General features: G+C 50.8%; 2 protein-coding genes and 1 non-coding gene across 8 annotated transcripts; all 3 read left to right on the top strand.

The window, feature by feature from the left end:
• The first annotated feature begins 596 nt into the window (after positions 1-596).
• CD19 (CD19 molecule) lies at positions 597-11,082 on the top strand. Of its 6 annotated transcripts, none has more exons than XM_033426083.2 (15): positions 597-754; positions 1,004-1,291; positions 1,614-1,817; positions 1,927-2,220; positions 3,249-3,359; positions 3,630-3,678; positions 4,002-4,090; positions 4,478-4,591; positions 4,714-4,818; positions 4,901-4,969; positions 5,074-5,133; positions 5,233-5,289; positions 5,868-5,960; positions 6,063-6,165; positions 10,759-11,082. In XM_033426083.2, the coding sequence occupies exons 1-14, from the start codon at positions 664-666 to the stop codon at positions 6,149-6,151; spliced, it is 1,713 nt and encodes a 570-aa protein (XP_033281974.1). In that variant the 5' UTR covers positions 597-663; the 3' UTR covers positions 6,152-6,165; positions 10,759-11,082. The 6 variants fall into 6 exon arrangements, with proteins under 6 accessions (XP_033281974.1, XP_033281973.1, XP_033281976.1 ...); XM_033426082.2 differs by lacking the exon at positions 10,759-11,082 and adding an exon at positions 7,013-7,810; XM_033426085.2 differs by lacking the exon at positions 10,759-11,082 and adding an exon at positions 6,276-6,958 and having other exon boundaries at positions 598-754; positions 5,077-5,133.
• A 2,239-nt stretch (positions 11,083-13,321) lies between these two features.
• NFATC2IP (nuclear factor of activated T cells 2 interacting protein) lies at positions 13,322-24,608 on the top strand. Its single transcript, XM_004268611.4, has 8 exons — positions 13,322-14,295; positions 15,562-15,634; positions 17,946-18,060; positions 18,755-18,835; positions 18,926-19,112; positions 20,358-20,502; positions 20,628-20,737; positions 22,339-24,608. The coding sequence occupies exons 1-8, from the start codon at positions 13,909-13,911 to the stop codon at positions 22,495-22,497; spliced, it is 1,257 nt and encodes a 418-aa protein (XP_004268659.1). The 5' UTR covers positions 13,322-13,908; the 3' UTR covers positions 22,498-24,608.
• Positions 24,609-25,081: 473 nt separating this feature from the next.
• TRNAK-UUU (transfer RNA lysine (anticodon UUU)) lies at positions 25,082-25,153 on the top strand. The gene has a single exon. It is a non-coding gene; the product is annotated as a tRNA-Lys (tRNA).
• Positions 25,154-25,900: the final 747 nt, after the last annotated feature.

Below are 25,900 nucleotides of genomic sequence, written 5' to 3'. Positions count from 1 at the left end.
GACTACGGTTATTATCCCCAGTTTACAGAGAAAGAAACTAAGGCTTAGAAAGATGAAGACATTTAGCCAAGTGGCGGAGGTGGAGGATTCACACTCAGGTCTGCCAGATCCCACCGTATGTGTGATGGGCTGCTTGTACGGAGGTGGAGAAAGGCCCAAGAGACGTTGGTTGAATGAATGAAGGGGGTGTGTGTGTGAAGGGAAATGAACTAAGAGCCTGAGGTTGAAGGAGGGAGGAGGGGGAGAAGGAGGGAGCCTGGACCCACTCATTCAATAAATATTCCTTGGGTGCCTACACAATAACGTGCCAAGCACTGTTCCGGGGCACTGCGTGTACAGTTGTGAACAGGACAAAGTCTCTGCCACAAGGGGCTTTCTAGTGGGGAAACAGAAATCCACCAAGAAAGGAGACACGCAAATAAGATCACCTCACATGGTGGTAAGTGCTGTGATGAAAATAAAACACGGTAGCAGGGAGGAGGCGAGTTTTGTGGCTCTGGAGGGGTGCATGGAGAAAGGGCCTGAGGCATGACCACCCCTTCCTCTCCGGGGGGACTGCCTGTCCTCCCCCACAGACGCCCATGGTTCAGTGCCCACCAGGTCCCCGCCTGCCCCAGCATCCCCCGCGCGGCGAAGCTGGGTGCCCCGGGGAGTCTGGCCACCATGCCACCTCCTCTCCTCCTCTTCTTCCTCCACCTGTTCCTTACCCCCATGGGAGTCAGGCCCCAGGAAACACACCTACTGGAGGCTAAAGGTATGTCCGGAGGGCAGAGGTGGATGGAAGGGCTGGAAACCTGCGTTCCGGTTGGGTGGCCTTGGCCAAGTCACTTACCCTCTCTGAGCCTCCATTTTGTTACTTGTAAAATTCAGGGGACGACTGCAAGGACTCTGAGGACTCTTCCACTCCCAGCTGGTGGGGTCGTTGGCTTTATAACCCAGTGTGAGGAGTGAAGGGGGCTAGGGGCTCCTCACTCCCCACCCCCATCCTTCTCTCTCTCCACAGAGGGAGGCAATGCTGTGCTGCCATGCCTTGACGGTCTCTCAGATGGTCCCCCTGAGCAACTGGCCTGGTTTCGGGGCTCCCAATCAACACCCTTCTTAGAGCTGAGCCTAGGGTTACCAGGCCTGGGCATCCATGTGGGGCCCCTGGGCACCCTGAAGGAGCCCCAGGGAACCTTGCTGTTCATCTTCAATGTCTCCGACCAGATGGGGGGCTTCTACCTGTGCCAGCGAGGCCCCTTTTCTGAGCAAGCCTGGCAGCCTGGCTGGACGGTCAGCGTGAAGGGCAGCGGTGAGGTCCGGGCTGGGGCAGGGAGGGCTGGATGAGAAGAGGGAGGCCCACCGTAGATGGAGGAGGTCCAGCAGCTGAAATGGATCTGGAGGGAGGGGCTGGAGGGTCCGAGGGACAAGCTGGGAGCCAGTTTTAGGTGGCTTCTAAAAACTGCTGTGGCTTCGTGACGTCAGCACTGCGCGCTCTGTATTTGTCTTTCACTCTTTTCTCTGAGTCGCTGTTTCTCTGTCTCTCTCTGGGTCTTTGCCTCTGCCTTTCTGGGTCTCCGTATCTCTCTGCCTCTCCTAGATGTCTCTGTATCTGGTTCTGGGTATCTTCCCAGGAGAACTGTTCCGGTGGAATGCTTCAGACCTAAATGACCCAAGCTGTGGCCTGCGGAACAGGTCCTCAGAGGGCCCCAGGCCCTCTTCTGGTCACCCCACAAGGTCCCAGGTCTATGTGTGGGCCAAGAACAACCCTAAGATCTTACACACAGACTCTGCCTGTGCCCCACCTAACGGCACTTTGAACCAGAGCAACAACCATGGTAAGGTGCTGGGGAGATGCCAGGAAGTGGTGGGATGGGAACTGGATGGTGTGCAGGGGAGGAGACCCCAAGGACTACACTTCCCTAGCCTTGGCTCTCCTTGCCCCAGACCTCACGGTGGCCCCTGGCTCCACACTCTCGCTGTCCTGTGGGGCATCCCGTACCTCACTGGCCAGAGGCCCCATCTCCTGGATCCATGTGCGTCCCGAGAAGCCTAGGATCAAATTGCTGAGCCTAAACCTGAGTGAGGATGCCCAACTCAGAGAGATGTGGGTCATGGGCACCCTCGGGGGAAAGGCTGTTCTGTTGCTGCCCGAGACCACAGCTCAAGATGCTGGCATCTATCACTGTAACCATGGCAACGTGACCACCCAGATGCAGCTGAAGGTCACTGCCCAGTCAGGTAGAGTTTCTCCCAATTGTGGGGCATCTGAGTGGGGCTACTGGGAAGAACCGGAAGCCCGGCAACCTTGGTTCCCCAACCTGAGGGCTAGTAGCAGCCTCATCCCGAGCCCCAACCTCTACACTGAACACTGACCCCAACTTTTTCCTCCCTTGCTTCCAAGACACTACTTTTCTGGGTCTTTTGCCACTGGTTGTTTCTTCCCATCAACTTTGGGAGAGGCTTCCTTCCTCCCTCATTCCTCACTGTTGGAGCCTTGAGCCCTCTTCTTATCCCTGTCTACACTTTCTCGCCCTTGATTACACACTCTTCTTGTTTGACCTCCTTTACTCCCATGGCGCCTTAGGCCACCATGCCTTGGTGACTCAGCTCCATACACCCCACAGCCAGCCAACTTGTGGCATTGCCATTTGATGTCCATGGACATTGCAACATGTACAAAATCAAACTCGATATCTTCCTCAAGCACAGTCTTCTAGGTGGCCCTAGAAGTGAAGGACACTACCACCTGCCCGTGTGCCCAAGCCAGCAACCTGGGCATCCTTCCTTTTCCTCCCCTGTCCACCAAATTGGCCATAATGTTCTGCCCATTCTGTCTCCCTTCTTTCAATCCTACCATGCTACTGCAACCACAGTTCTCAAACTCATCCTGAACTTTCCCTCCAAACTCGACCTTGGCAGCACATTGCCGCATCTCACCTCTAACCTTGTGAACTTGACTTTGCCCTTTACGTTGACGATGGCTGTCCTTAACTGCAGCAGGAAGCTGATAATTATGCTCCCCTTAATCCTAACATTGTGTCTGACTATAGTCATAGTTTGTTCATGGTTTGCTTAACAGATGCCACTCCAGGCTCCGTGCCAGGCTCCGGGTCCTCAGAGGGAGGGAGGAGAGCCCTCCCTGTAGCTTGGGACGTTGAGGATCTGTGTCTTGCCCCGGCCCCCCAGACTTAGGGCCCTTTGAGGTATTGAGGCTGGACAGCAAGATGCCAGCCCGGGGTCTTCATCTCATAGCTCCTTCCCCCTAGCAGTATGGCATTGGCTACTGGAGACTGGTGGCTGGATAGTCCCTGTTGTGACTTTAGTTTATCTGATCTTCTGCCTGGCTTCCCTGGTGGGCTTTCTTCATCTTCGAAGAGGTGAGTCATGTCCCCCAGCTGGTCTTCCCAAACTTACCCCTCCCTCCTCAGGAGAGGTCACACTGGCCAGTCTGACAACCATCTGTTTCTCATCCCACACCTCCCCCACAGACCTCAGAATCCTGCCCCCACTCCTTTTCTACCCCCTCCCCCAAACTACCCGAGCTCTTTGGAATTTGAAATCCCATCTCCTCCAAGTGACTTCCCCAGCATCCCCCAAATCTTCACTCTTGAGTCCCTCCTCTGATCATTCCCCTTAACTCCCCCCAGCCCTGATCCTGAGGAGGAAAAGAAAGCGAATGACAGATCCCACTAGAAGGTAATGATGCCAGTGCTCTCCAGGCTCCCACTCCTGCACTTTCACCTTATGCTTTGCACTTGCTGTTTCCTCTGCTCGGGGTGTTTTTTCTCCATCTCTATGGTTGAAATACTGCCCAACCTTCAAAGCCCAGCACCAAAGCTACCTCCTCTGTGAAGTCCCCCTTCGAGTGAGCGCAGACCCCTCTGTAGGCTGTGGCAGAACAGAGGTGCTCATAACAAGTGACCACATTTTAACCTCTGAGGGTCTAGCCTGAATCTTGAGTGTCCCCTCCAGTCCCCTCCAGACCTGGCCTCACAGTGCAATTCCCCTTCCTCCGCCAGGTTCTTCAAAGTGACGCCTCCCCCGGGAAACGGGGCCCAGAACCAGTACGGGAACATGCTCTCCCTCTCCACTCCCCACTCAGGCACGGGTAGGAGGCACCGCCAGGTCCCTGACCCAGAGCTAGAGCCCCACCCACTTTCCTCATCCTTCTAGACCCCTGAGCTCCTAGCCTTCCCGAGCTCGGAGCTCCGCCTTCAGAAAAGAGCCCGCCCCGAGGTGCGGAGTCCCGCCCAGACTTGAGCCCCGCCCCCAGGACCAAGGCCCGCCCCCAGAACTCGTATCCCCGTCCCCAGACTCGGCACCTGAAGTCCGGTTCTGACCCCAGAACCTCGCCCGAGACTTCAGGCCACGCCTCTAGATTTAGATCCCGCCCTGCTGGCTCAAGGCTGGGTACCTAGACCCGGAGTCCTCCAGCAGGCCCTGAAGCATCCTCTGCCCGTAGCCCTGACCGCCCCCGTCTCCTCTCACCCGGCAGGACGCGCCCTGCGGTGGGCTGCGGGCCTGGGAGCCACCGTGCCGCCCTACGGAAATCCGCGCAGCGACGTCCAGGAGGCCAGAGCCTCGGAGTCCCGGAGCCCACCAGGGACCGGTGATTGAGGGGGATGGTTACTCACGTGGGAGGTGTTGAAGCGGTCTGTGGCAGGAATAGTGGACTGGGGCCTGGAGGAGGGGGCCCGTGACCCGGTTCCCACCCCCATCCCCAAACCCCAGGCCCAGAAGAAGAGGAAGGGGAGGCCTATGAGGAGCCGGACAGTGAGGAGGGCTCCGAGTTCTACGAGAACGACTCCAACCTTGGGCAGGACCAGCTCTCCCAGGGTAAGACTGCCCTCCCTCATCCTCACCTTCTCAGCTGGGGCGGGCTGTGAGCCCTCCCTGGATCCCCCTCCTTCTCCACCAGATGGCAGCGGCTATGAGAACCCTGAGGAAGGGGTCCTGGGTCCTGAGGATGAAGACTCCTTCTCCAACGGTAATCTGGGGTACTCGTGGGGCCTCACAGACTTGGGAGAACCCACAAGGCTGTGGATCCCCTACAGGGCCGGAGTGGTCCCTGGAGTTCTCTTTTTTTGGCAGCAGCTGAATCTTACGAGAATGAGGATGAAGAACTGGCCCAGCCAGTTGCCAGGACAACAGGTGTGTGTGAGGATGGTCACATTCCTGCGGGGTGGATGGGTGGTGGTGGTGGTGTGTGTGACGCGAAGGCCGGGAGTGACTTCCCTCTTCCTTCTCCAGACTTCCTGAGCCCCCATGGGTCAGCCTGGGACCCCAGCAGGGAGGCAACCTCCCTTGGTGAGAAGTGCTTGGGACCTGCCTGTCTTTGTCCAGATTGGGTTGATGTGGCCTCGGCTCTAATGTCAGGCCCGACCTTGACCTTGGTTCTGACCCCAAACCCAAGCCCAATCCTGACCTTAGATTTGACTCTTAACTCTAACCTCAACACTGACCCCAATGCCCATCCTGACGCCCAGTATTCACCCCATCCCTCATCATCAACATCAGCCCCAACCCCAATCCAGTTCCAGCCTGGACTTTGACCTCCAGCTCACCTCAGCCACAATGCAGGCCTCACCTTTGACCCGAGCTCTCTCTACAACCTCCTCACAACTCTGACTTTGACTCCTTCCAATTCCGTTCTTCACTTTTTCTCTGACCACTACCATAATCTAACCACACGTGATCAAACCCTACAACAAACAAGGGCCCGGAACCTGATGCTAACCCTGTCACTCCTTCTTAGTACAATATTGTTCAAGCCTTCCACTTTCCTCTGCCCCTAAGACTCCCTCAGTATCTTAGGCTGCACTTCCCTTCCCCAAGCCCCCAGCATGGCTCCCAGGCTTCCAACTCTCCATCCCCTGGCCAAGCAGGGTCCCAGTCCTATGAGGATATGAGAGGGATCCTGTATGCAGTCCCCCAGCTCCGCTTTGTTCAAGCCCAGCCTGGTCCCAGTCATGAAGAAGGTGGGTGCTTCTCCTGCTGTCTCCCATTGTCCTCTGAGGCTTCCTCCCTCCCAGCTGACTTTCAGCTCCACTTATATCTTACTCCTTCCTGGTCCTGACCAGATGCAGACTCTTATGAGAATATGGATAATCCCGATGGACCAGAACCAGCATGGGGAGGAGGGGGCCACATGGGCACCTGGAGCAACTAGGTGATTCCCTTCAGGTGAGCTGGGAACTGCCCTCCAAGGATGGGAAAGAAGGAGGGAGATGAATAGGGATGGAAGTGGGGTGCTGGCTCCTGGACTGCTCCCCATTACCATTTCTTCTGCATAGCATGGGCCTCCTCAGGCCCCTGAGATCCACACCTGACTCTGAAATCTGGGGCCCCCAGCAGATGGCGCCAGCCTCTGGAGCAGTGTTACTCAGGACGCGTGTATCTGTGTACACACACAGTGTACACAAGCGAAACTTCGGCCCCCTTTGCACTCCCCATATAAACTCAGTGAGCTCTTCCAATCCTGTGACATAGTGCCCTTGTGTGGGAGGGGAAGGGAAGGTGAGGATGCGTGTATTCCCATCCCCTCTTGAATCCAGCGGAGGAGGGAGAACTGCATCTCCGGAACCACAGGGCCTTTTCCCACCTGGGGATTGACCTGCACTCATCTCCCTCACTTGCCTGCCATTCCCGCCAGCCAGTCATTCGGTCATTGTTCATTCAGCAGTTGTATTTGTGGCGCCCAGTGAAGACGAAGCAATCCAGGAATTGGCAGTCATCACTGCCATTTATTGAGCATCTACTATGTTCTAACATCAATGAAGGCATTAATCATCTGTTATGTGCCAGAATTGTATCAAAGTATTTTATGTATATTTTAAGTGTGTGTATGTTTATATATATTAGCTCATTTTATCTTCACAAACAACCCTGTTTCATAGATGAGGAGACTGAGGCAGAGACCCTAAATTACATGCCCCAAGACTTACCTAGTTAATAAATGTTGGGGTCAGGACTTGAACTCTGGCCATCTAATTCCAGACCCTATATCATTCTTGACACTCTCTCTTCCTAGGTGCAGTTGTGTAGATGGAAAACTGAGGGTTAGAGAGGCCAAGTCATGCAAGTAGCACTTCACAGAGCTGAATCCAGAAATCTGGCTGCTGTTCTAGCCATGGTGCCTGCTGCCTGGTAAACCGCCTATGATATAAACCACAAACACAACGACTTCAGAGCTAAAAGTCTCCAGGCCCTGAAACCATTATGTAGCAAGCTCTACCACTCCCAAATTCCTGCCTGTCTCAGGCAAAGGTGGACTCAGTCATTGATAGTCTTGGTGTCTTCTGCCTGGTCTCCCCAGCTCCAGTGCTCTTCTGAAACCCAGGACTGGCATCTGAAACCTAGTCCCTCTCCTCCAGAAGTTTCAACGCTCTCTGTAAGATGGTCTACACTTTTTCAGTACCTACATTTTTATTTCTAGAATTCCTTTCTTTTTTTTTTTTTTTTTTTTTGCGGTACGCGGACCTCTCACTGTTGTGGCCTCTCCCGTTGCGGAGCGCAGGCTCCGGACGCGCAGGCCCAGCGGCCATGGCTCACGGGCCCAGCCACTCCGCGGCACGTGGGATCCTCCTGCACCGGGACATGAATCCGTGTCCCCTGCATCGGCAGGCAGACTCTCAACCACTGCGCCACCAGGGAAGCCCTAGAATTCCTTTTCTTAATGTACCTGTTCTTTCTTCATAATGTCCTGTGTTCGTTTTTGAGACTCTATTCCTTCTTTATCTCTGAACCTTTAAAACTTACTTTAACTGTATTAACGCCATCATGATGTGCCAGGCATTGTTCTAATAAATGCTTTACAAGTAGCAGCCCATTTTATCTTCATGACAATTCTATGAGGAAGGTACGCTAAAATTATTATCACCTTAGAGCTGAGAAGACTGCGGCACAGAGAAATTAAATACTTCAGCTGCTAGCTGACTTTAGGCACCTTACTCAAGCTCACTGACCCTCAGTGTTCCCAGTTATAAAGTAGCATTAGGGAGGAGGCGATTATCACCATCTGTACAATGGGGTGAAGCCTCCCATGGTGTATCACCATGGAAGCGTTCTTCGACTTCTTTGTGTTTCTCCTGCAGGAGTCCTTTGCCTCACTCACATCTTCTGGGGCCAGCTTGCTTTGGCTTCTGCCACAGTCTTACAGGCTACACAGGTTTCTGACCATTTTATTTAGAGCAGGCTTTTGCCCTAGGGGTTTGGTCTGACTCGAAGCCCATACTCTGGTGACTCTGGGGATTCTGATTTCCTGCCGTGACTTTTTCCAAACTGCATCCCAAGGCCTGTGGATGGATTGTTTTCCCCTCTGTCTTCTGTGCCCAGGAGAGACAGTCCTTTCTCAGCTCCCAGCTTTGCACATGGGGCTTAGTTTCAGCAGCCAGATTTCTGGATTCCATCTCTGCTTTTCCTGGGGCCGCAGCCTTAACCTCTGTCCCCATGGGGACATTAAAACTCCAATCCTAGGGGTCCCAGCATTCCCATGCGCTGCCCTCTCAATGTTGTAGCTTTGATTTCCTTCGTTATTTCTAGAACCAGGGAGATTCTGTCCTGCTTTTGAGCTCAGGTATCTATTAAGAAAAAGAAAAGAAGGAAAGCGATGCCTCTTGTTATATTTGCATAGTGTACGTTTGGAATGCAGGGGATGGGAAATGAAACTTCAGCATTTCCTTGGCCTTCCATCTTGGACACAGTCCATGTGGCAGAAACAAAATTAAAAAAATAATAATAAATATCCCAGATCTAGCTCAGGATTCACACCCTGACCTGACCTTACCCTTCAGCTAATGTAAGCTTTCCATATTGCCAAAGTCCCCACCATTCCCTATTGCCTTTCACCCAGTCTGCTTCATTCATGTAGGTCTCCTGCCTGTGCCTGAATCATTTGAACATGACACTCCTGGTGAAAACATCCTACCTTCTCAAGGGTGAATCCATGTCTGGGTCTTCTCTGTGCCCCTGGTACCCAGCCAGGGGATGGCAAAGATCAGGAGCTCAGGAAATGAGTGGGGAAGGAGGAGTGAATGAAGGACTGTGCCAAGTCCTGAGATTCAGGGGCCAGAGGCTGGAGCTACTCCTGTGAGCTCTGCTACCCAGTGAAGTCTTGGGAGAAGATGAGGAACAGAGGTGTGCTAACTCCAGCCCAGTGCTCTGGAATTAGACTACCTGAGTTTGAATCCCAGCTCCAACCCTTTCTGGCTGTGTGACTCAAACTCTCTGTGCTGCAGTTTCCTGGTCTGTAGAACAGGGATAATAATGATAGCTACCTTAGTGAATCTTAAATGAGATGTAAAGCACATGAGAGTAGCATAGTAGGCACTCGAACATTAGCTATTATTATTATTTGGCATTTATTAAGGGCCTACTGTGTCCCAGGAGCCAGAGGGCACACAGAATATTTGGATTAGGAACTCCTCCAGTGCAGGGACCTGCTCAGAAGAAAGGCACACTCCAAAGCTTCACAAATTCCCACCCCATGACCTGTTTCTTTGGCAGGGACTGGATCACTTATAGTTCCTGAACAAGATTTAGGGAGAAGGAGGCTTGAGAGAGGTTTCAGGCCCTCAGGGTCACCCCTAGTTTGCAGGGGCCCCCCAGGTAGGGACCGAGGCTGCAGAAGGGCTTTTGGTGTAATCTCTATGCTTCCAGCCTTACTATAAAGAGTGGATGAAGAGTTCCCAGGGCTAGGAGGTCCTTGGAGTCCACTCTGCCAGGTCCAGAGCCTTTGTTCCTTGGGGAACAGCCTCACCTGCTGGCGTTCTGTGCTTTCAGTCTTGACCTTGGCTGAGTCTACGTGGAGCACTTGAAGTGTGGGCTGAGTTGGGGTGTGTGTTTAAGGGATATCAGTATAGCAGAGGAGGGGGATGGGATGGGATGTGGGTGGTCATCAAGATGCTGTACTGGGGGAACTTCCCTGGTGGCGCAGTGGTGAAGAACCCGCCTGCCAATGCAGGGGACATGGGTTTGAGCCCTGGTCTGGGAAGATCCCACATGCCGCGAGCAACTAAGCCTGTGTGCCACAGCTACTGAGCCCGCGTGCCACAACTACTGAAGCCCGAGCGCCTAGAGCCCGTGCTCCGCAACAAGAGAAGCCACCACAATGAGAAGCCCGCGCACTGCAACGAAGAGTAGCTCCCGCTCGCCGCAACTACAGAAATCCCGCGTGCAGCAACAAAGACCCAACGCAGCCAAAAAAAAAAAAGATGCTGTACTGGGACTTCCCTGGTGGCGCAGTGGTTAAGAATCTGCCTGCCAATGTAGGGAACACGGCTTTGAGCCCTGGTCCGGGAAGATTCTACATGCCACAGAGCAACTAAGCCTGTGCACTGCAACTACTGAGCCTGCGCTCTAGAGCCCATGAACCACAACTACTGAAGCCCGCACGCCTAGAGCCCATGCTCCGCAACAAGAGAAGCCACCGCAAGGAGAAGCCCGCGCACTGCAACGAAGAGTAGCCCCCACGCGTTGCAACTAGAGAAAGCCTGCGCGCAGCAATGAAGACCCAACACAGCCAAAAATAGATAATTAATTTGTAAAAAAAAAAAAGATGCTGTACTGGATGGATGTGTGAAGTACAAGTTATGTGAACGTTAAGTGTGTGAGAGACAGGTGGTATTGGGTGTATGCCGTGTGGATGTTATGTGTGAAGTATAGTGTGGCGTGTATAGTGTGAGGTGTCAGGGGAGTGAAAATTAATAAAAGGAAACCTCACTAAAATGGAGTCTGAAGGGGGAGCTTTCATGCTGTACCACTTGTCATCAATTACAGGAAGAACTGTCAGTTAAAGACCCCAACAGAAGAATCATGGACAGGAAAGAATCATCAATTACAGGTCCCAACAGGAAAAGATGTACATTAAATCTCCTAGAAGAAATCCACTACCCGAGCAACTCAGGCAATGAGAAACCATCATCACCCTGAACTTTCACATTTCTCCAATGGACTTTCCTTCAAAATGACCCCTCCCAATGTCCTCCCTTTTCTCTATAAAATAACCTTCTTTGTTGGACTTGCCTATGGCTTTCGCTAAAGATTCCTTGTCCCAAATTGCAATTCCTCTGCTATTCCTGAATAAACCCATTCTTGCTGGTAGAATAACTGACTTTTATTTCTAAGGCCAACGGGGGTCATGCAGTTGGAGGCAATATGGGAGGTGTGAAGTATAGGAGGGGTGTGTCTCTGTTAGCGCGCAAGTTCGTGTGCCCAATGCACAGTGAGGCCAAACAAACCAAAACATCGAGGTTTGGAGCAGAGAAAGGTTTATTCAGGCCCCTGCGAGGAGACAGGTGGCTCCTGCCCTAAAAAGCCTGGAGCTCCCCAAATGGTTTCGGCAAAGCATAGTTTTAAAATTTTATTTATTTATTTATGGCTGCATTGGGTCTTCGTTGCTGCACACGGGCTTTCTTTAGTTGCAGCGAGTGGGGGCTGAGCAGGGGCTACTCTTTGTTGAGGTGCGTGGGCTTCTCATTGCTGTGGCTTCTCCTGTTGCGGAGCAGGGCTCTAGGCGCGTGGGCTCAGTAGTTGTGGCTCGCGGCCTCTAGAGCGCAGGCTCAGTAGTTGTGGCACACGGGCTTAGTTGCTCCACGGCATGTGGGATCTTCCCAGACCAGGGCTCGAACCTGTGTCCCCTGCATTGGCAGGCAGATTCTTAACCACTGCCCCAAGTCCTGGTGGGGGGTTTTCACATCTGTAAAACAACTTAGGAAGTGTGCATCAAATATTGTTATCTAGGTATCAATACTTCAGAGAGGAGCTAAAGCAGAAGATATGGGGGGGAGGGCCTGTCCCAGGAAGGCCTCATGGGGTCCTGATCGGTTACATCTGTGCTGCGTTGGGGTGCATGTTGTACAGGAGTTGTGGATACAGTAGATGTGTGGAGGATATGTAGCCTCTGAGGTATGCAATGTCGTTGGTGGGTGTGTTGGGGAAATGAAATGAAAAAAACAAAACCTTCTTCCCACCCAGAAAACCTCTACACAGAGGTAGTAGAGACAGAAAACAGTTTTATTATTATTTTTTTGAATATTTGAATTTTATTTATCTTTTATACCGCACGTTCTTATTAGTTATCTATTTTATACATATTAATGTATATGTGTCAATCCCAATCTCCCACTTCATCCCACCGCCACCCCACCCCACCACCACCCTCCACTGCCACTTTCCCCCCTTGGTGTCCATACGTTTGAGAAAACAGTTTTATTATTGAATAAGCATTAAACAGAATGCCAGGCACGTTACAGGCAATCCCCTGAGAGATGGATTGCAAAAGCAGAAAGAAATCTCACCATTTTATATAGCCAAGCAGGTACCACCCATTATCCTGTTTTCAAGATAAGTTTTCAAAACCCATATGTTGTTTTCAAGATAAACAATGACTAGGCCTCAAGTAAGAAGACTTGACACTACCTTTAGGCACACATAGATCATCCTAACTTTATCATGGTGATTGGCTTTTATCCAAGGGCAAGACAAACTTATGACATCTTTTTTTTTTTTTCTAGAGTCTGATTTATCTAGTTTCGTTTCTTTTCTTTTTTAAAAAATTTTTATTGGAGTGTAGTTGCTTTACAGTATTTTTGATGGGAGGTGGTTTTGTATATTGCAGCAGAGCCTCCATGAAGTTAGGCTGTTATTCTCCCGCTGGAGCTGGGAGATGGGGAGATTGGGAGCTATTTCCCCTGATGCTTGCATTTCAAAAAGATGGCTCCAGAACTTATTTACAAAAGAGGAACAGACTCACAGACATAGAAAACAAACTTATGGTTACCAAAGGGGAAAGGGAGTGGGGTGGGGGGTGGAATAAATTAGGAGTTTGGGATTAGCAGATACAAACTACTAAATATAAAATAGATAAACAACAAGGTCCTATTGCATAGCACAGGGAACTATATTCAATATCTTGTAATAAACTATAATGGAAAAGAATCTGAGAAAGAAAATATATAGAAAACTGAATCACTTTGCTGTACACCAGAAACACAACATTGTAAATCAACTAAACTTAAATTAAAAAGAAAATGTCTCCCAGGTCCTGGAGTTCTGAGTTATGAGACTGGCAAGAGGCTTAGTTAGCCATTACAAAGATTTACATACATTTTGAAAAGTTCCAAGAAAGAAATTCTGAAAGAAAAGGGAGAAGGGGGAGAAGTCACGTCCCTTATTTTCAACAGGGAGAATTAAGCCTCTTACTTTTCACTTGTATTTGCCCTTCCAGGTGTTTGTGAGGCGGGTTGTGCTTAGGTGTACGTTGTGGGAGGGTGTTGCAAGAGTGTATGTTGGGTTGACTTTGCCCGTGAAAAGTGTCTGTCGGGACCTCCAGTGTGGGGGAAGGTATGTATGCTGTCGAAGGTTATGCGGAGAGTTGCGCGGTATTGAAGTGTTGGTCCAGGGTCGTATTGTGCGGATTCTGTACGTGAGGAGGGGTCGTGTGCGAGGGGTCGGCGTCGAGCGGAATTACTCAGCCCACCAAGCGGTTGGGGGAAAGAATAAACGGGATACCCGTGAGGTCTGCGGTTTCTAAAAGCAATTCCCAGCCGGACTCCTTCCACTCTAGCCTGAGGGCTTGCAGACTACAATTCCCAGGATGCCCCGCTCCTCCACCTACCAGGAAAAAGACTCTCTTCAGTGGGCGGGGCTTTGTAGAAGGATGGTCAGGCCAATGGGTGAGCCGGGACGAGTCGAAACCTACGCCGATTGCGCCGAGGCTGATTGGAATCTTTGGCGCCTTGGTTTCAGTGGTGAATGTGTGATGGGCGGGTGCAGCGACCAGTGAAAAGGCGGAGAGGTGGATCCAGAGGGTGTGGGCGGGGAGAAGTGCTGACTAGCAGGCAGTTCACCCAATGAAGGGCGGAAGCCGCTGGAGGGGGCCAGGCGAGTTGGCTAGAGGCGGGCGACTGTGGCAGCCGGGTGTGTGCCATGGCGGAGCCGGTGAGGAAAAAGGGCCGGCGGCCCAGAGGCGGCGGTGTCGGCCGAGGGGCTCGGGGATCCCGGGGCGGCCGTGGCCGGCGTCCTGGCGCTCAACGATCGCCAGCCCGGCGCACCCTGGACTCGGTGCTTGTGGACTTGGTCAGCGACAGCGATGAGGATGTCTTGGAGGTCGCAACGGCGCGGGGCGCTGCGGACCCGGCCGAGGTCCCGCTCCCGGAACCCCCCGTGCCGGCCGCGCCCCGGGACGACAGCGAAAGTGACAGCGAAGGGGCGGACGCACGGCCGGCTGAAACCCCTCGGGTCTTGGTCAGGCGGCGGCGGCAGTTGCTGCTGGATCCCGAGGAGGCACCGGCGGTTCCAGTGTACTCCGAGAAGGTGCACGCGGGTCCCCGAGAGGGCTAGCGCGGAAGGGCTGGGTTTAGAAATGTTGAGGGTAGGGTTCTAGGATTGGTCTTGGGAGACTAAACGGAAGCAGGGGCTAGGAGCCTTGGGGGCAGGGTTCCTGGGGTTTCTGTAAATTGGGGAGGTGAAGGGGTTTGGAGTGTGCTGGGAGTTTGGGATTCCCAGGAGCTGGAGTGTCGGGGGTATAGAGAGCCTAAGGGTTTGGGATCCCTGATGGTTCAGAGAAGAGTTGAGGCTCCTAGGGCTGGGATTTGGGGCATACTGGGTTTTAAGGTTGGGGCCCATTGCTAAAGATCCAGGAAGATGGGGACTGGGGTCCATGGAAGTTCAGAGAGAACTGGGGGCTCCAGGAGGCTGGAGTCCCCACGTGGTAGGGTGAGCTAGGGGGCTGAGATTCCCAAGGATTCTAAGATAGCAGGATGGCTAGCAGCTTCGTAAAAAAGGGGAACTAACCTTGCATCCTTACAGTGCATTAGGGAAAGGGGTGTCGGAGTCAGAGTACTTATTTTTTTAAATTGAAGTGTAGTTGATTTACAATGTTGTGTTAATTTCTGCTGTATAGCAAAGTGATTCAGTTATACATGTATGTATACACATTCTTTTTTTTTTTTTTTTTGCGGTGCGCGGGCCTCTCACTGCCGCGACCTCTCCCGTTGCGGAGCACAGGCTCCGGACGCGCAGGCTCAGCGGCCATGGCTCACGGGCCCAGCCGCTCCGCGGCATGTGGGATCTTCCCGGACTGAGGCATGAACCCGTGTCCCCTGCATTGGCAGGCGGACTCTCAACCACTGCGCCACCAGGGAAGCCCTACACATTCTTTTTTATATTCTTTTCCATTGAATATAGTTCCCTGTGCTATCCAGTAGGACCTTGTTGCCCATCCATTCTATATGTAATGGTTTGCATCTACTAACCCCAAACTCCCAGTCCATCCCTCGCCCCTTCCCCTTGGCAACCACAAGTGTGTTCTCTATGTCTGTGAGTCTGTTTCTGCTTTGTAGATATGTTCGTTTGTGTCATATTTTAGATTCCACATATAAGTGATACCGTACGGTAGGGTACTCCAATTTTGGATCCTGGGGAAGCTGAGCTCCTGAGTCCCTGTGGGAGGGCTGTAATGTCTACATCCTTAGGGAGGACTTGGGAGCTGGAGGAGGCCTGGGTGTGAGGGAAGAATCGACCCCAGTTTTCTCTTTAAGTGGAGGGAGGATTTGGGACTGATCTACTTTTTCTTTGCAGGTGAAAAGCAGCCTCCACCTCATCCCAGACCACAAGTCCCTCCTGAAATTCTGCCCCCCAGAGACTGAGGAAGGTAAGGGAGGGCTTCTAGGGAGAGGTGCCCAGCGCTGGCCTCTTTGAGGAGACTTTCTGGAGTTTACATCCCTGCAGTTAGTTGTTTCCTGAGGCTCAGGGGAAGGACATGGGAGAGGTGACTCCTGCATCCTAGCCAGAAAAAGCTCCAATCCTGAAAGGAGCTGGATTGTTAACCAGAAGGCACAGAAAATGCTGTCAAAACACCCTTCCGCCAACTCTAATAGGCATAAGAGTGAGCTAATATACAGATTTCCAGGTGCCAGCCCCAGAGATTCTGATTCTGTAATCCTGGGAACAGGGGAGGGGGAAGTGTTAAGAATCTGTAACATCTTGTTACATCTTCAACAAGTGTCTTGGGAACACTCTGGAGCCAGCAGGGTGTTATTTGAATCTTTTCAGGGCTGCCCAGCCTTTATTCTCCCTCAGTGATGTGATTTTTGCAAACCACTCAAGGGCAGTGAGTAGGAATCAAGTCTAATAGGGAAGCGATCCAGTGGGCAAATGCAGACCTTGGACTAAGACTTTTGCACCATGAGGGAGTATGGCAGGGTGATTAAGAGCTGATTTGGGAACCAGCAGGCCTGGTTTGAATGCCAGTTCTACCCCTTAGTAGCTGTGTGACCTTGGGCGAGTTAATCTCTCAATGCTTCAATTTCCTCATCAGCAAAATGGGGATAAAAAATGGACCTATGTCAAAGGATTCTGGTGAGACTTAATTAAAGAGAATATATAGAAAGCCCCCTCTTGGACTACATATATGGTTTGCATATATGGTACCTGGAACAGAGAAGTACAAAGGCACCTCTGTCCTTGCCACTCAAAATGTGGACCCAGGAATGTTGGGTATCTTCCAGGCGTTTGTCAGAAACGCAGAATCTCAGGCCTCTGGCAGCTACTAGGACAGGATTTCACAACCTCGGTGCTACTGACATTTGGACTGGATCATTCTTTGTTTGGGGCTGTCCTGTGCCCTGTGGGATGTTTAGCAACATCCTGACCTCTACCCACCAGATCCCAGTATCATACCCCAACCCCTTCCTCCCCTCATTGTGACAATCAAAATTGTCTACAGACATTGCCACATGTCCCCCAGGAGGCAAAATTGCCTCTGAGAACCACTGATCTAGGATTCATTATCACTGTTTTGTATTCAGAGTAATTATCTTATGGTTAATGATGATCGTGTGGCAAGCAAATGGAAAAGAGCTTCTGTAGTTTAGAATATTATACCTGATTTCCTTTTATAAGATATTCAAGTTAAAATGAGTGATTTAAAGAAAGATATTAGGACTTCCCTGGTGGCACAGTGGTTAAGAATCCGCCTGCCAATGCAGGGGACACGGGTTCGAGCCCTGGTCCAGGAAGATCCCACATGCCGCGGAGCAACTAAGCCCGTGCGCCGCAGCTACTGAGCCTGCACTCTAGAGGCTGCGAGCCACAACTGCTGAGCCCACATGCCACAACTACTGAGCCCACGCGCCTAGAGCCTGAGCTCCGCAGCAAGAGAAGCCACCACAATGAGAAGCCCGCGCACGCAACGAAGAGTACCCCCGCTCGCCGCAACTAGAGAAAGCCCACACGCAGCAACGAAGACCCAACGCAGCTAAAAATAAATAAATTAACTTAAGAAAGAAAGAAAGATATTAAATAATACAGAGATATGGCAAAATATGGCAATGACACACGGATGAAATTTGAGAAACGTAGGCTCAGAAGGCCTATACTTACCTCTTTACCTCATTCCCTCCCTGCCCCACACCCCCTCCTCCACCCCAGAGTCACAGTCTCTCTGTGCCCACCAAACTGAGTATGGGAAGAAAATAAGAGAAATATCAGGAAAAAAACCCATCCTTTGACATTTGTTTTAGTGTATGTTTCATAACATATATAATAGTATGTCCCTGTATAGTAAGTAGTATATGTGTATTAAGTAAATACCTATCTTCCGGGTTGTGTGCTCAGTGTTCTTCATTTGTGGGGTGCATGTGATCAAAAGTGAGAAGAGCATGCTCCAGTTGGGGTGAGCCACTTTCCGACTGTCCACACTCACCACTGTCTCATGCCTTAGCACGAAGTTCTGACACTCTCTTGCTCTAATCTGTCAGGCTTCAGTTCATTCTTCTCTCTGAGGTAGGCTTTTCCCTTTTGACTCACACCCCTTGAGCCCTTCCCCAGTGATTGTGTGTGTCTGGGGCTCCCTTAGTCTCCTCCTTTCTCAGAACCTTCTGAAGCCCCTGACTTGTCTCTCCTTGGCCTCCCGCTGCCCTCTCTTGGCTAACCCTTTCCACTTCCTCCTGCTCTGTCCCCAGAGGCAGACATGGCAGATTCCAGCAGTCTCCACGCTGAGGATTCCCCACGTCCCAATTCTCCCTGGAAGAAGAAGCTGAGGAGTAGGGATGGAGAAGAGAAGAAAGAGATGTTACTGTGAGTGAGGCGAGGGCCCTGGGGCCGCTGGAGCAGCAAGGGAGTTGGGGGGGCTAGGCTGAGGCAGGCAGAACCTTGGCTGCCTCCTCAAAGGGTAAGGAGAAGGACGGAAGGAGTCTTGAGGCTCAGGTGAGGAATGAAGCTCTTCTTGGGGCAAAGAAGAGGTGAGCCCCATCAGAGGATGACAGCGGGCCCTCAGGACCCGCCAGGAAGTGGAGATTTCAGCTTTTTGTCTAAGAAAGTAGTGATGCAGGGGTGAAGGGTGTGGCTCTGCACACTGCCCTGTGGTTCAAATCCGGCAGCTGTCTCTTAGCCAGCCTCTCTGTGCTTCAATTTTCTCTTCTGTAAAATGGGGATAATAGTGGTACCTGGGTCAGAATTTTGGGGTAAATTAAGAGTTAACCCTTGGCCGATAGTAAGTGCTTGGTGTCATTTGGATGTTATCAGACATTTACCTGGGAAGTAACTTATCTTAAAAGTTAGGCATTCTCCTCCCTCATATTTGGGTCATATAAATATAAAAATTATGACTCAGGTTTTCCCTCCCCCTGTCTTCCCATAAGATGGATGTCACCGGAAGATGCTCTCTCTTGATTCTCCAGGTACCCCTCTGGTCCCCAGGGGTCCCATGAGGAGAGGTGTGGGGCTGGGGTCTCACCTCTTTCTCCATCCTGTCCCTCTTTTATCTCTACAGGGTTCAGGACACCTCACCTTTGCCTCCACGTCTGCCCCGGACCAACAGCAGGAAGCATGCTCGGGCACTCCAGAAGTTAAGGTGCCAGGGGCAGGGGGCTCTGGGCGGGGTGGAGAGGGGCAGGGTGGAGGGGCCCACCCTGACTGACCCACAGTTCCTTCTGCACCCCAGAGAGGTGAACAAGCGCCTCCAAGATCTCCGTTCCTGCCTGAGTCCCAAGCAGCCCCAGGGCCAGGACCACCTGAGCCAAGAGGATGAGGTGGTCCTACTGGAGGGGCCCACTCTCCCAGAGAACCCTCGGCTCTTGCCGCTCAAAATCCAGTGCCGGGCTGACCTGATCAGATTGCCCGTCAGAATGGTAAGTGCCTGAAGAGCCTGGGAGAAGGGTCCCAGGAACTGTCTGTGGAGAGACTGTGGTGTCTGGGCAGAAGGGACCGTGGCTTCCTTTGCCCATCCTGCTGTCTGGAGCTGCCCAGCGCTTGTTCAGCCCTGTGCGCCTTTGTGCTCACTCTTCCCCTTGGGAGATTTTTTTCCTCCCTCTCCCCTCTCTTTCTGGCAAACTTCCCACCCGTTTTCAAGGCTCCACTAAAACATCCTAAGCAGCTTTGCTTGGTAGCCCCTCCCCAGGGTGCATCCCTCCCTCTTTCCTTCCCTCGGACCCTGTGCTTCCCTCTTGTGCTTGCTCTTACTGCCTTGGACACCCAGATGTCACTTGGTCATTCCGATCCCCGCTAGCTTCCTGATGAAGGCTACTCTTTTTGTAGGGATGACTCCAATTCCAAAACAAGAATGATAACAGAAGTGACCATTTATCCAGCAGTAACCATGCATCAGGCAAGCAACTAAGCTAGGGCTTGTGAACTGGCAGCCCATGGCCTTATCAACTGTGCTTCTTCTTCTTCTTCTTCTTCTTTTTTTTTTTTGCCCCTGCTGTGTGGCATGCGAGATCTTAGTTCCCTGACCAGGGATCGAACCCCCTGCATTGGGAACGCAGAATCTTAGCCACTGGACCATTAGGGAAGTCCCATGCTTCTTCTTCTTTTGTGCTGTACGGTGCTTTTATTTATTTATTTTTTTGGCTGCACTTCACGGCATGCAGAACTTCCCCAACCAGGGATCGATCCCGCACCCCCTGCAGTGGAAGCGTGGAGTCTTAACCACTGGACCCCCAGGGAAGTCCCATGTATGACTCACATGAACATATGAGTTCATCGCCAACCTTTGCAATGGGTGATTTTGTACCAGGGTCCAGATTTCTGGTTTCTCTTAAATAGGAAGATACAGTACCTGGCCCATATTCCTACATGGTACCAATCAGCTGGAACTGCGGAACAGCTGGCCTGTTTAGATGGGGCGTATCTGGTTCTGGTTGGCCGCAATCCCCACCACTCCCTTTTCTCTCCTAACTCATGGCTGCTTCGTGTCTTTGTGTCACTTGCCTGAACCCCTTATTAACATGATTTTATTTTATGCCTTGCCAGGTAAATATGGTGGAACTCACAGATGAGGAATTCAGCAAGTAGTTAAGGCCAGAAACTGGGGGTGGGTGGGGGGAAGCACATCAAGGCAGGAAGGCCTCCTTCACTTCTTGTCCCCCTCCCAGTCGGAGCCCCTCCAGAGCGTGGTGGACCACATGGCCGGCCGTCTTGGGGTGTCCCCAGGCAGGATCCTCTTGCTCTTCGGAGAGACAGAGCTGTCCCCTACCGCCACCCCCAGGACCCTAAAGCTTGGAGTGGCTGACATCATTGGTGAGAGGAAGGCAGGGAGGCTTGAGGAGGCTTTTGCCACAGGGAGGGGATATGGGAAGAGGCCCAGAGGGGACCCTGCTTCCAACCCCCGCTTAGGCCTGGCTTCCCGATCCTGCCCCCCACAGACTGCGTGGTGCTAGCAAGTTCTCCGGATGTCACAGAGAAGTCCCACCTGCTCCAGCTGCGGGTGCAGGGGAAGGAGAAGCACCAGCTGCTGGAAGTCTCGCTGCCTCGAGTGAGTGGGGGAGTTGGCTCTCTGTGCCCCTTGCCCCGTGCTCTGTGGTCTCGTGTCAGTGGGTGGAGGATGGAGTCACTGCCCTCTGTGGTCTTGGGTCCCCACCCATCCTAGATAGTGGAAAAAGCCCAGTGTTCAATTTCCCTCCCCCTTCTGCTGGGAGCCTGGCTCTGGTCTCCTAACTCCTGGTTGAAGTCAAAATCACCCTTGGACAGTAACCAATAAAACCCATCGTAATTACAAAAGAAGTGACAGTCCCTGTGCTAAGGATATTTACTTCACATTCAGGATATTATTGAATTTCACAACAATCTTATATGGGAAAGCACTGTTGTTACCCTCATCTAACAAATACGGAAGCCAACCTCTATAGAGGTGGAGTAACTTGGCCATATTAGTTTCTGAGAGCTGCTATAACAAAATACAACAAACTGGGTGGCTTAAAACAATAGAAATGTATTCTTTCACAGTTCTGGAGGCTACAGGTTCGAAATCAAGTTGTCAGCAGGTGGGACGAAGTGAGAGAGTGGCAATGACATATATACACTACCAAATATAAAATAGATAGCTAGTGGGAAGCAGCTGCATAGCACGGGGAGATCAGCTCGGTGCTTTGTGTCCACCTAGAGGGGTGGGATAGGGAGAGTGGGAGGGAGATGCAAGAAGGAGGAGATATGGGGATATATGTTTATGTATAGCTGATTCACTTTGTTATAAAGTAGAAACTAACACACCATTGTAAAGCAATTATACTCCAATAGAGATGTTAAAAAAAAAGATATATTGGACAGAAGAGGGGAATATAGCCATTATTTTATAATAATTTTAAATAGAGTATAATCTATAAAAATATTGAATCATGATGTTGTAAACCTGTAACTAATAAAATATTGTAAATCAACTATAAAAAAAGAAAAGTTGTCAGCAGGGTCATGCTCCTTCAGAGACTCTAGGTAGAATCCTTCCTTGCTTCCTCCTAGCTTCTGGTGGTGGCTGGCAGTCCTTGGCTCACAGCTGCATCACCCCAGTCTCTGCCTCTTTCCTCAGATGACGTTCTCCCTGTGTGTCTCTCTGTGTGTCTGTTTTCTCTTATAAGCACACCAGTCCTGTTGCCTTAGTGCCCACTGTAATCGAGTATGACCTCATCTTATCTTGATAACATCTTCCAAATGAGGTCACATGCACATTTACCAGGGGTTAAGACCACAAGGTATCTTTTTTGGGGGACACAATCAACCCATAACACTTGGCTAGGGTTATACATCCATTTCAGTGGGAGCGCCTGGCCCCCAGCTTGGGTCAGAAGCCAGAGCCCGGCTGGCTTCCTCCTTGTGATTCATGCCTCCATCGTAGGTGAGGAGACCGGCTTTGGAGAACCTGCCTGACCCACAGCCGACATCCCAGTCCTGGGCTCTGTGGCCCAGCTCCCTAGAGAGGAACCAGCTTGCCGCTGGCCTCTTCAGCCAGTTGCCTTTCCCTCCGTGGGCTCTGACTTGACTTGTCCCCTTGTCCTCCCTGTCGCAAGTCCTCTGTCTGTCCCTACAAGTTCTCCTCAGCCCCTCTTTTCAAATTCTTACATCCAGTTTTTCCTCTCCATCCAGGATTCTCCTCTCAAGACCCTCATGTCCCGCTACGAGGAGGCCATGGGACTCTCGGGCCGCAAGCTCTCCTTCTTCTTCGATGGGACAAAGCTTTCAGGCAAGGAGCTGCCGGCTGATCTGGGCATGGAATCCGGGGACCTCATCGAGGTCTGGAGCTGAAACCCCACTCCCTGTTTAGAGGCCCAGCTTGGACTTGGGGAGAGCGGCTGCCCCCTTTTGGCCCCATAAGGGCTCGCTGAAACTGAGGTAGAACTTATCCTCAAGCGGAAGCAAAATCGAGGAGTGATCTTGGACCACCCCCGCCCCGCCCCGTCGACCCTGGTTCAAGCCGTTAGCTACCTGATTAGTTGTGTGGTGGTCCTTGCTGCCCTGGGAGGACTGTGGCTCCATCCACAGGGTGTGCTGAGTTTTGCAGTCCCCTGGGACATGGAGAAGGTATCCCTTACCCTCACCCTTTCCTCCACCATCACCCTTTCCTTTATCGAAATGTCTGTTTATGAGACTGCTCCTATTGAAAGAGTGAGTTGAAATCAACATGAAATCCCTGGTATGGGATTCCAGGCCTGGCATTTATGCCACGTCCAGGACCAGCAGTGGCCTCAGTGCCACTGGGGGGTGGGGGTGAAGTTTGCTCGAGGCACATACAGGGGTGTGGCTCCTCGGCCTGCAGGAAACTAGAGGATCGAGCTCCCACATGTATTAGCTTCAGCAGAGGCAGACGATGGGTTATTCTTTTGAAGAATATAGTAAATTCTCAGGCTTGGGTGTCTTCCTCACCCCAGGACCCTTTCAAGCCACCTTCCTGATGCACACACATTATTTAAGGCATAATTGAGCACCTTGAGCCTTTTGGTTTTGGATCTCAGGATTCCAGTCCACGCAAGGCTTCTCTGGTTTTATGGCTTTTCCCCTTCACTCCATCCTCTCCCGTAAGCGTCCATTTTAATGTGTTGATTACATGTTTTTGAATGTGAATGTATCCTCGAAAAATGCCATGTTGTGCGTGTGAATATACTTTTCCACAGGTAGTATCATGCTGTGGATCTTGCTGTAGCTTTCTTCACTCAGCCTGTGTTGCTTATGCTACATCAGCTTTATTTCTTTGAACTGCTCTGAGGTATTCCATGGTGGGTGTCAACTGCATTTTGTTTACACGTTTGCTAAGTGGTGGACACCTGGGTGCCTCCAACTCCTCAGCATGAACATCTTTTTATGTGTCCCCTTCCATATTTTGTGAAAAGTTCTCTGGCAGAGGTACCCAGGACGGGAATATGGGTCGGACAGGTTAATTTCTCTATTTGTTTTCAGAATGGTCATTGACTCTCCCACTTAAAGCTTCCTATTTCTCCTCATCCTCACCAGCACTTGCTACTGCCCAACTTTCTAATTTTTGCTGGTCTGCTGGGTGTAAAGTGGTGCTGTATTTTAATGTACATTCATCTGATCACCAGTAATTTGGGGAATTTCTTTATATACCTGTCAGCTTTTCTGGTTTCCCTTTGTGTGAATTGCTCATTTTCTCATGGGGGCTTCCTATCTTTTTTTTGTTTGTTTACTCTCGAAAGTTCTTCGTATATTCCTGGGCAGTTGCAAAAAACTCTCAAAACGGCACTTGTGTTTGTATATTGAGGGGTGTCCTTCACTGAACAGAAATTCTTAATTTTAATGTAGATGAATTAACTATTTTGTTGCTTTTTGATTTCTTATTTAAAAGTAGTTCAGATATTTTACGTTTTTCTTCTGTTAGTTTATTAGCTTTTCTTTCACATTTAGGCCCGTAATATCGGGCTGAAGTCCAGCCAGTACACACTGGTATGTGCTGGCATCTGCTTTGCATGGTCAAATATTTGTTCTCATTGGTTAATGCCAGGCTGTACTGGCTGCTGAAATGTTGAATACTACTTTTAAACTATTTGAAATTCACCTTTGTCTATGAGATCCAAGTTTTAGTTTCACCATATAATGAGCCAGTTTTCTCAGCACCGTCTACTAATAAAGCCATGAATTTTCCACTGATAGGTGGTATAATTTTGGCAAAAACATATCACTCTCTTTAAAGAGTTTTTCGTTGGAATGTGGTATTCTTTTGAACTTACAATGTGGGAAATATAGAAAGAAAATTTTTTAACATTTAAATAATCCGTGATATGGTATAACTCATTTTTTTTCAGCTATTTTATGTCCATTAATAAGTCTGAACACATTAAAATTAAAATATGTTCAATCTCAACAGAATAAACGGGAATACATTCAACTTGTGTATATTTGAGGATTTCTGTCTCTCTGTCCTTCCCGTGACCACCCCCTCCCCACGACCCCTGTGGCTCAGACCATTTGTTGTCCCCTCACACCTATTCTTCCTCCTCCCAGGGTAACAGAACCCCCGGTTTTTAGCAAAGCACAGAGAATTCAGAATGAAGACAGTGCTTGCCAGCCTCCACTGTAGCCAAGTGTGGCCAAATGCCAATTCAGACGAAGGTGTGCGACTTCCAGGACACGTCCCTAAGCGGGCAGTGTGTGCCCCTCTCTCTGGCTTTCTTCCTGCTGCTCACTGGAAGTGGAGCATCCCTACTGACACACGGTGACCTTGGGGAAGGAAGCCATGCAGGGCAGGACAAGGAGAGAAGGCGCCTGGGTCTGAGCTTCCATGCAGCATCTTACCAGCCCTGCACTACTGACCTCTGGGCTTTGGTGAGAAGGGGAACTTCCTGTCTTGTTTAAATCACTGCTATCGGGTGGTAATTCCCTGGTGGTCCAGTGGTTAGGACTTGGCATTTTTACTGCTGGGGCCCGGGTTCAAAACCTAGCCAGGGAACTAAGATCCTGCAAGCCGTGTGGCCAAAAAAAAAAAAAAAAAAAAAATCACTGCTATTGGAGGATTTCTGTCACTTGTAACCAAACCCCGTTCTAGCCCCCCAGTATGTTGCTATCACAGGCAATATTGTGGTGACCCCGAGTGGGATTTTTCTCAGGTTTATATCCAGGAATGGAATCACAGATCATTGGATGTGCACCTACCCATTTTCTCTTGAGTACAAGTAACTGGACCTCTTTATAAATCCATTAGCAAGTGCTAGAAGGTTCCAGTTTCCTCTTTTCTTCCCCAGTGCTTAATCTGGGGAAGATACGGGAAAGACTACTCATTGTAAAAGGATTTGCATTTCTTCGATGATGAGAGTGATTATTCATCCTTTTGATCAAAGAGATTGATCACTCTTCAGGGAAGCTTTCTAAAACTCCCCTGATTAGAAACATTCAAAACTTTAAGGAGGGCTTCCCTGGTGGCGCAGTGGTTGAGAGTCCACCTGCCGATGCAGGGGACACTGGTTTGTACCCCGGTCTGGGAAGATCCCACAATGCCGCGGAGCGGCTAGGCCCGTGAGCCATGGCCGCTGAGCCTGCGCGTCCGGAGCCTGTGCTCCGCAACGGGAGAGGCCACAACAGTGAGAAGCCCGCGTACCGCAAAAAAAAAAAAAAAAAAAAAAAACTTTAAGGAGCCCTGATCTGGTGCCACAGCTTGGCACTTTTCCTAATCTCATTCATCCTCAGAGCAATCCTGGGA

Source organism: Orcinus orca, chromosome 16 (genome assembly GCF_937001465.1).
Source record: "Orcinus orca chromosome 16, mOrcOrc1.1, whole genome shotgun sequence".
NCBI lineage: Eukaryota > Metazoa > Chordata > Mammalia > Artiodactyla > Delphinidae > Orcinus > Orcinus orca.
The sequence above is the reverse complement of the archived record's forward strand: the minus strand, read 5'-3'. Positions and strand labels throughout refer to the sequence as shown.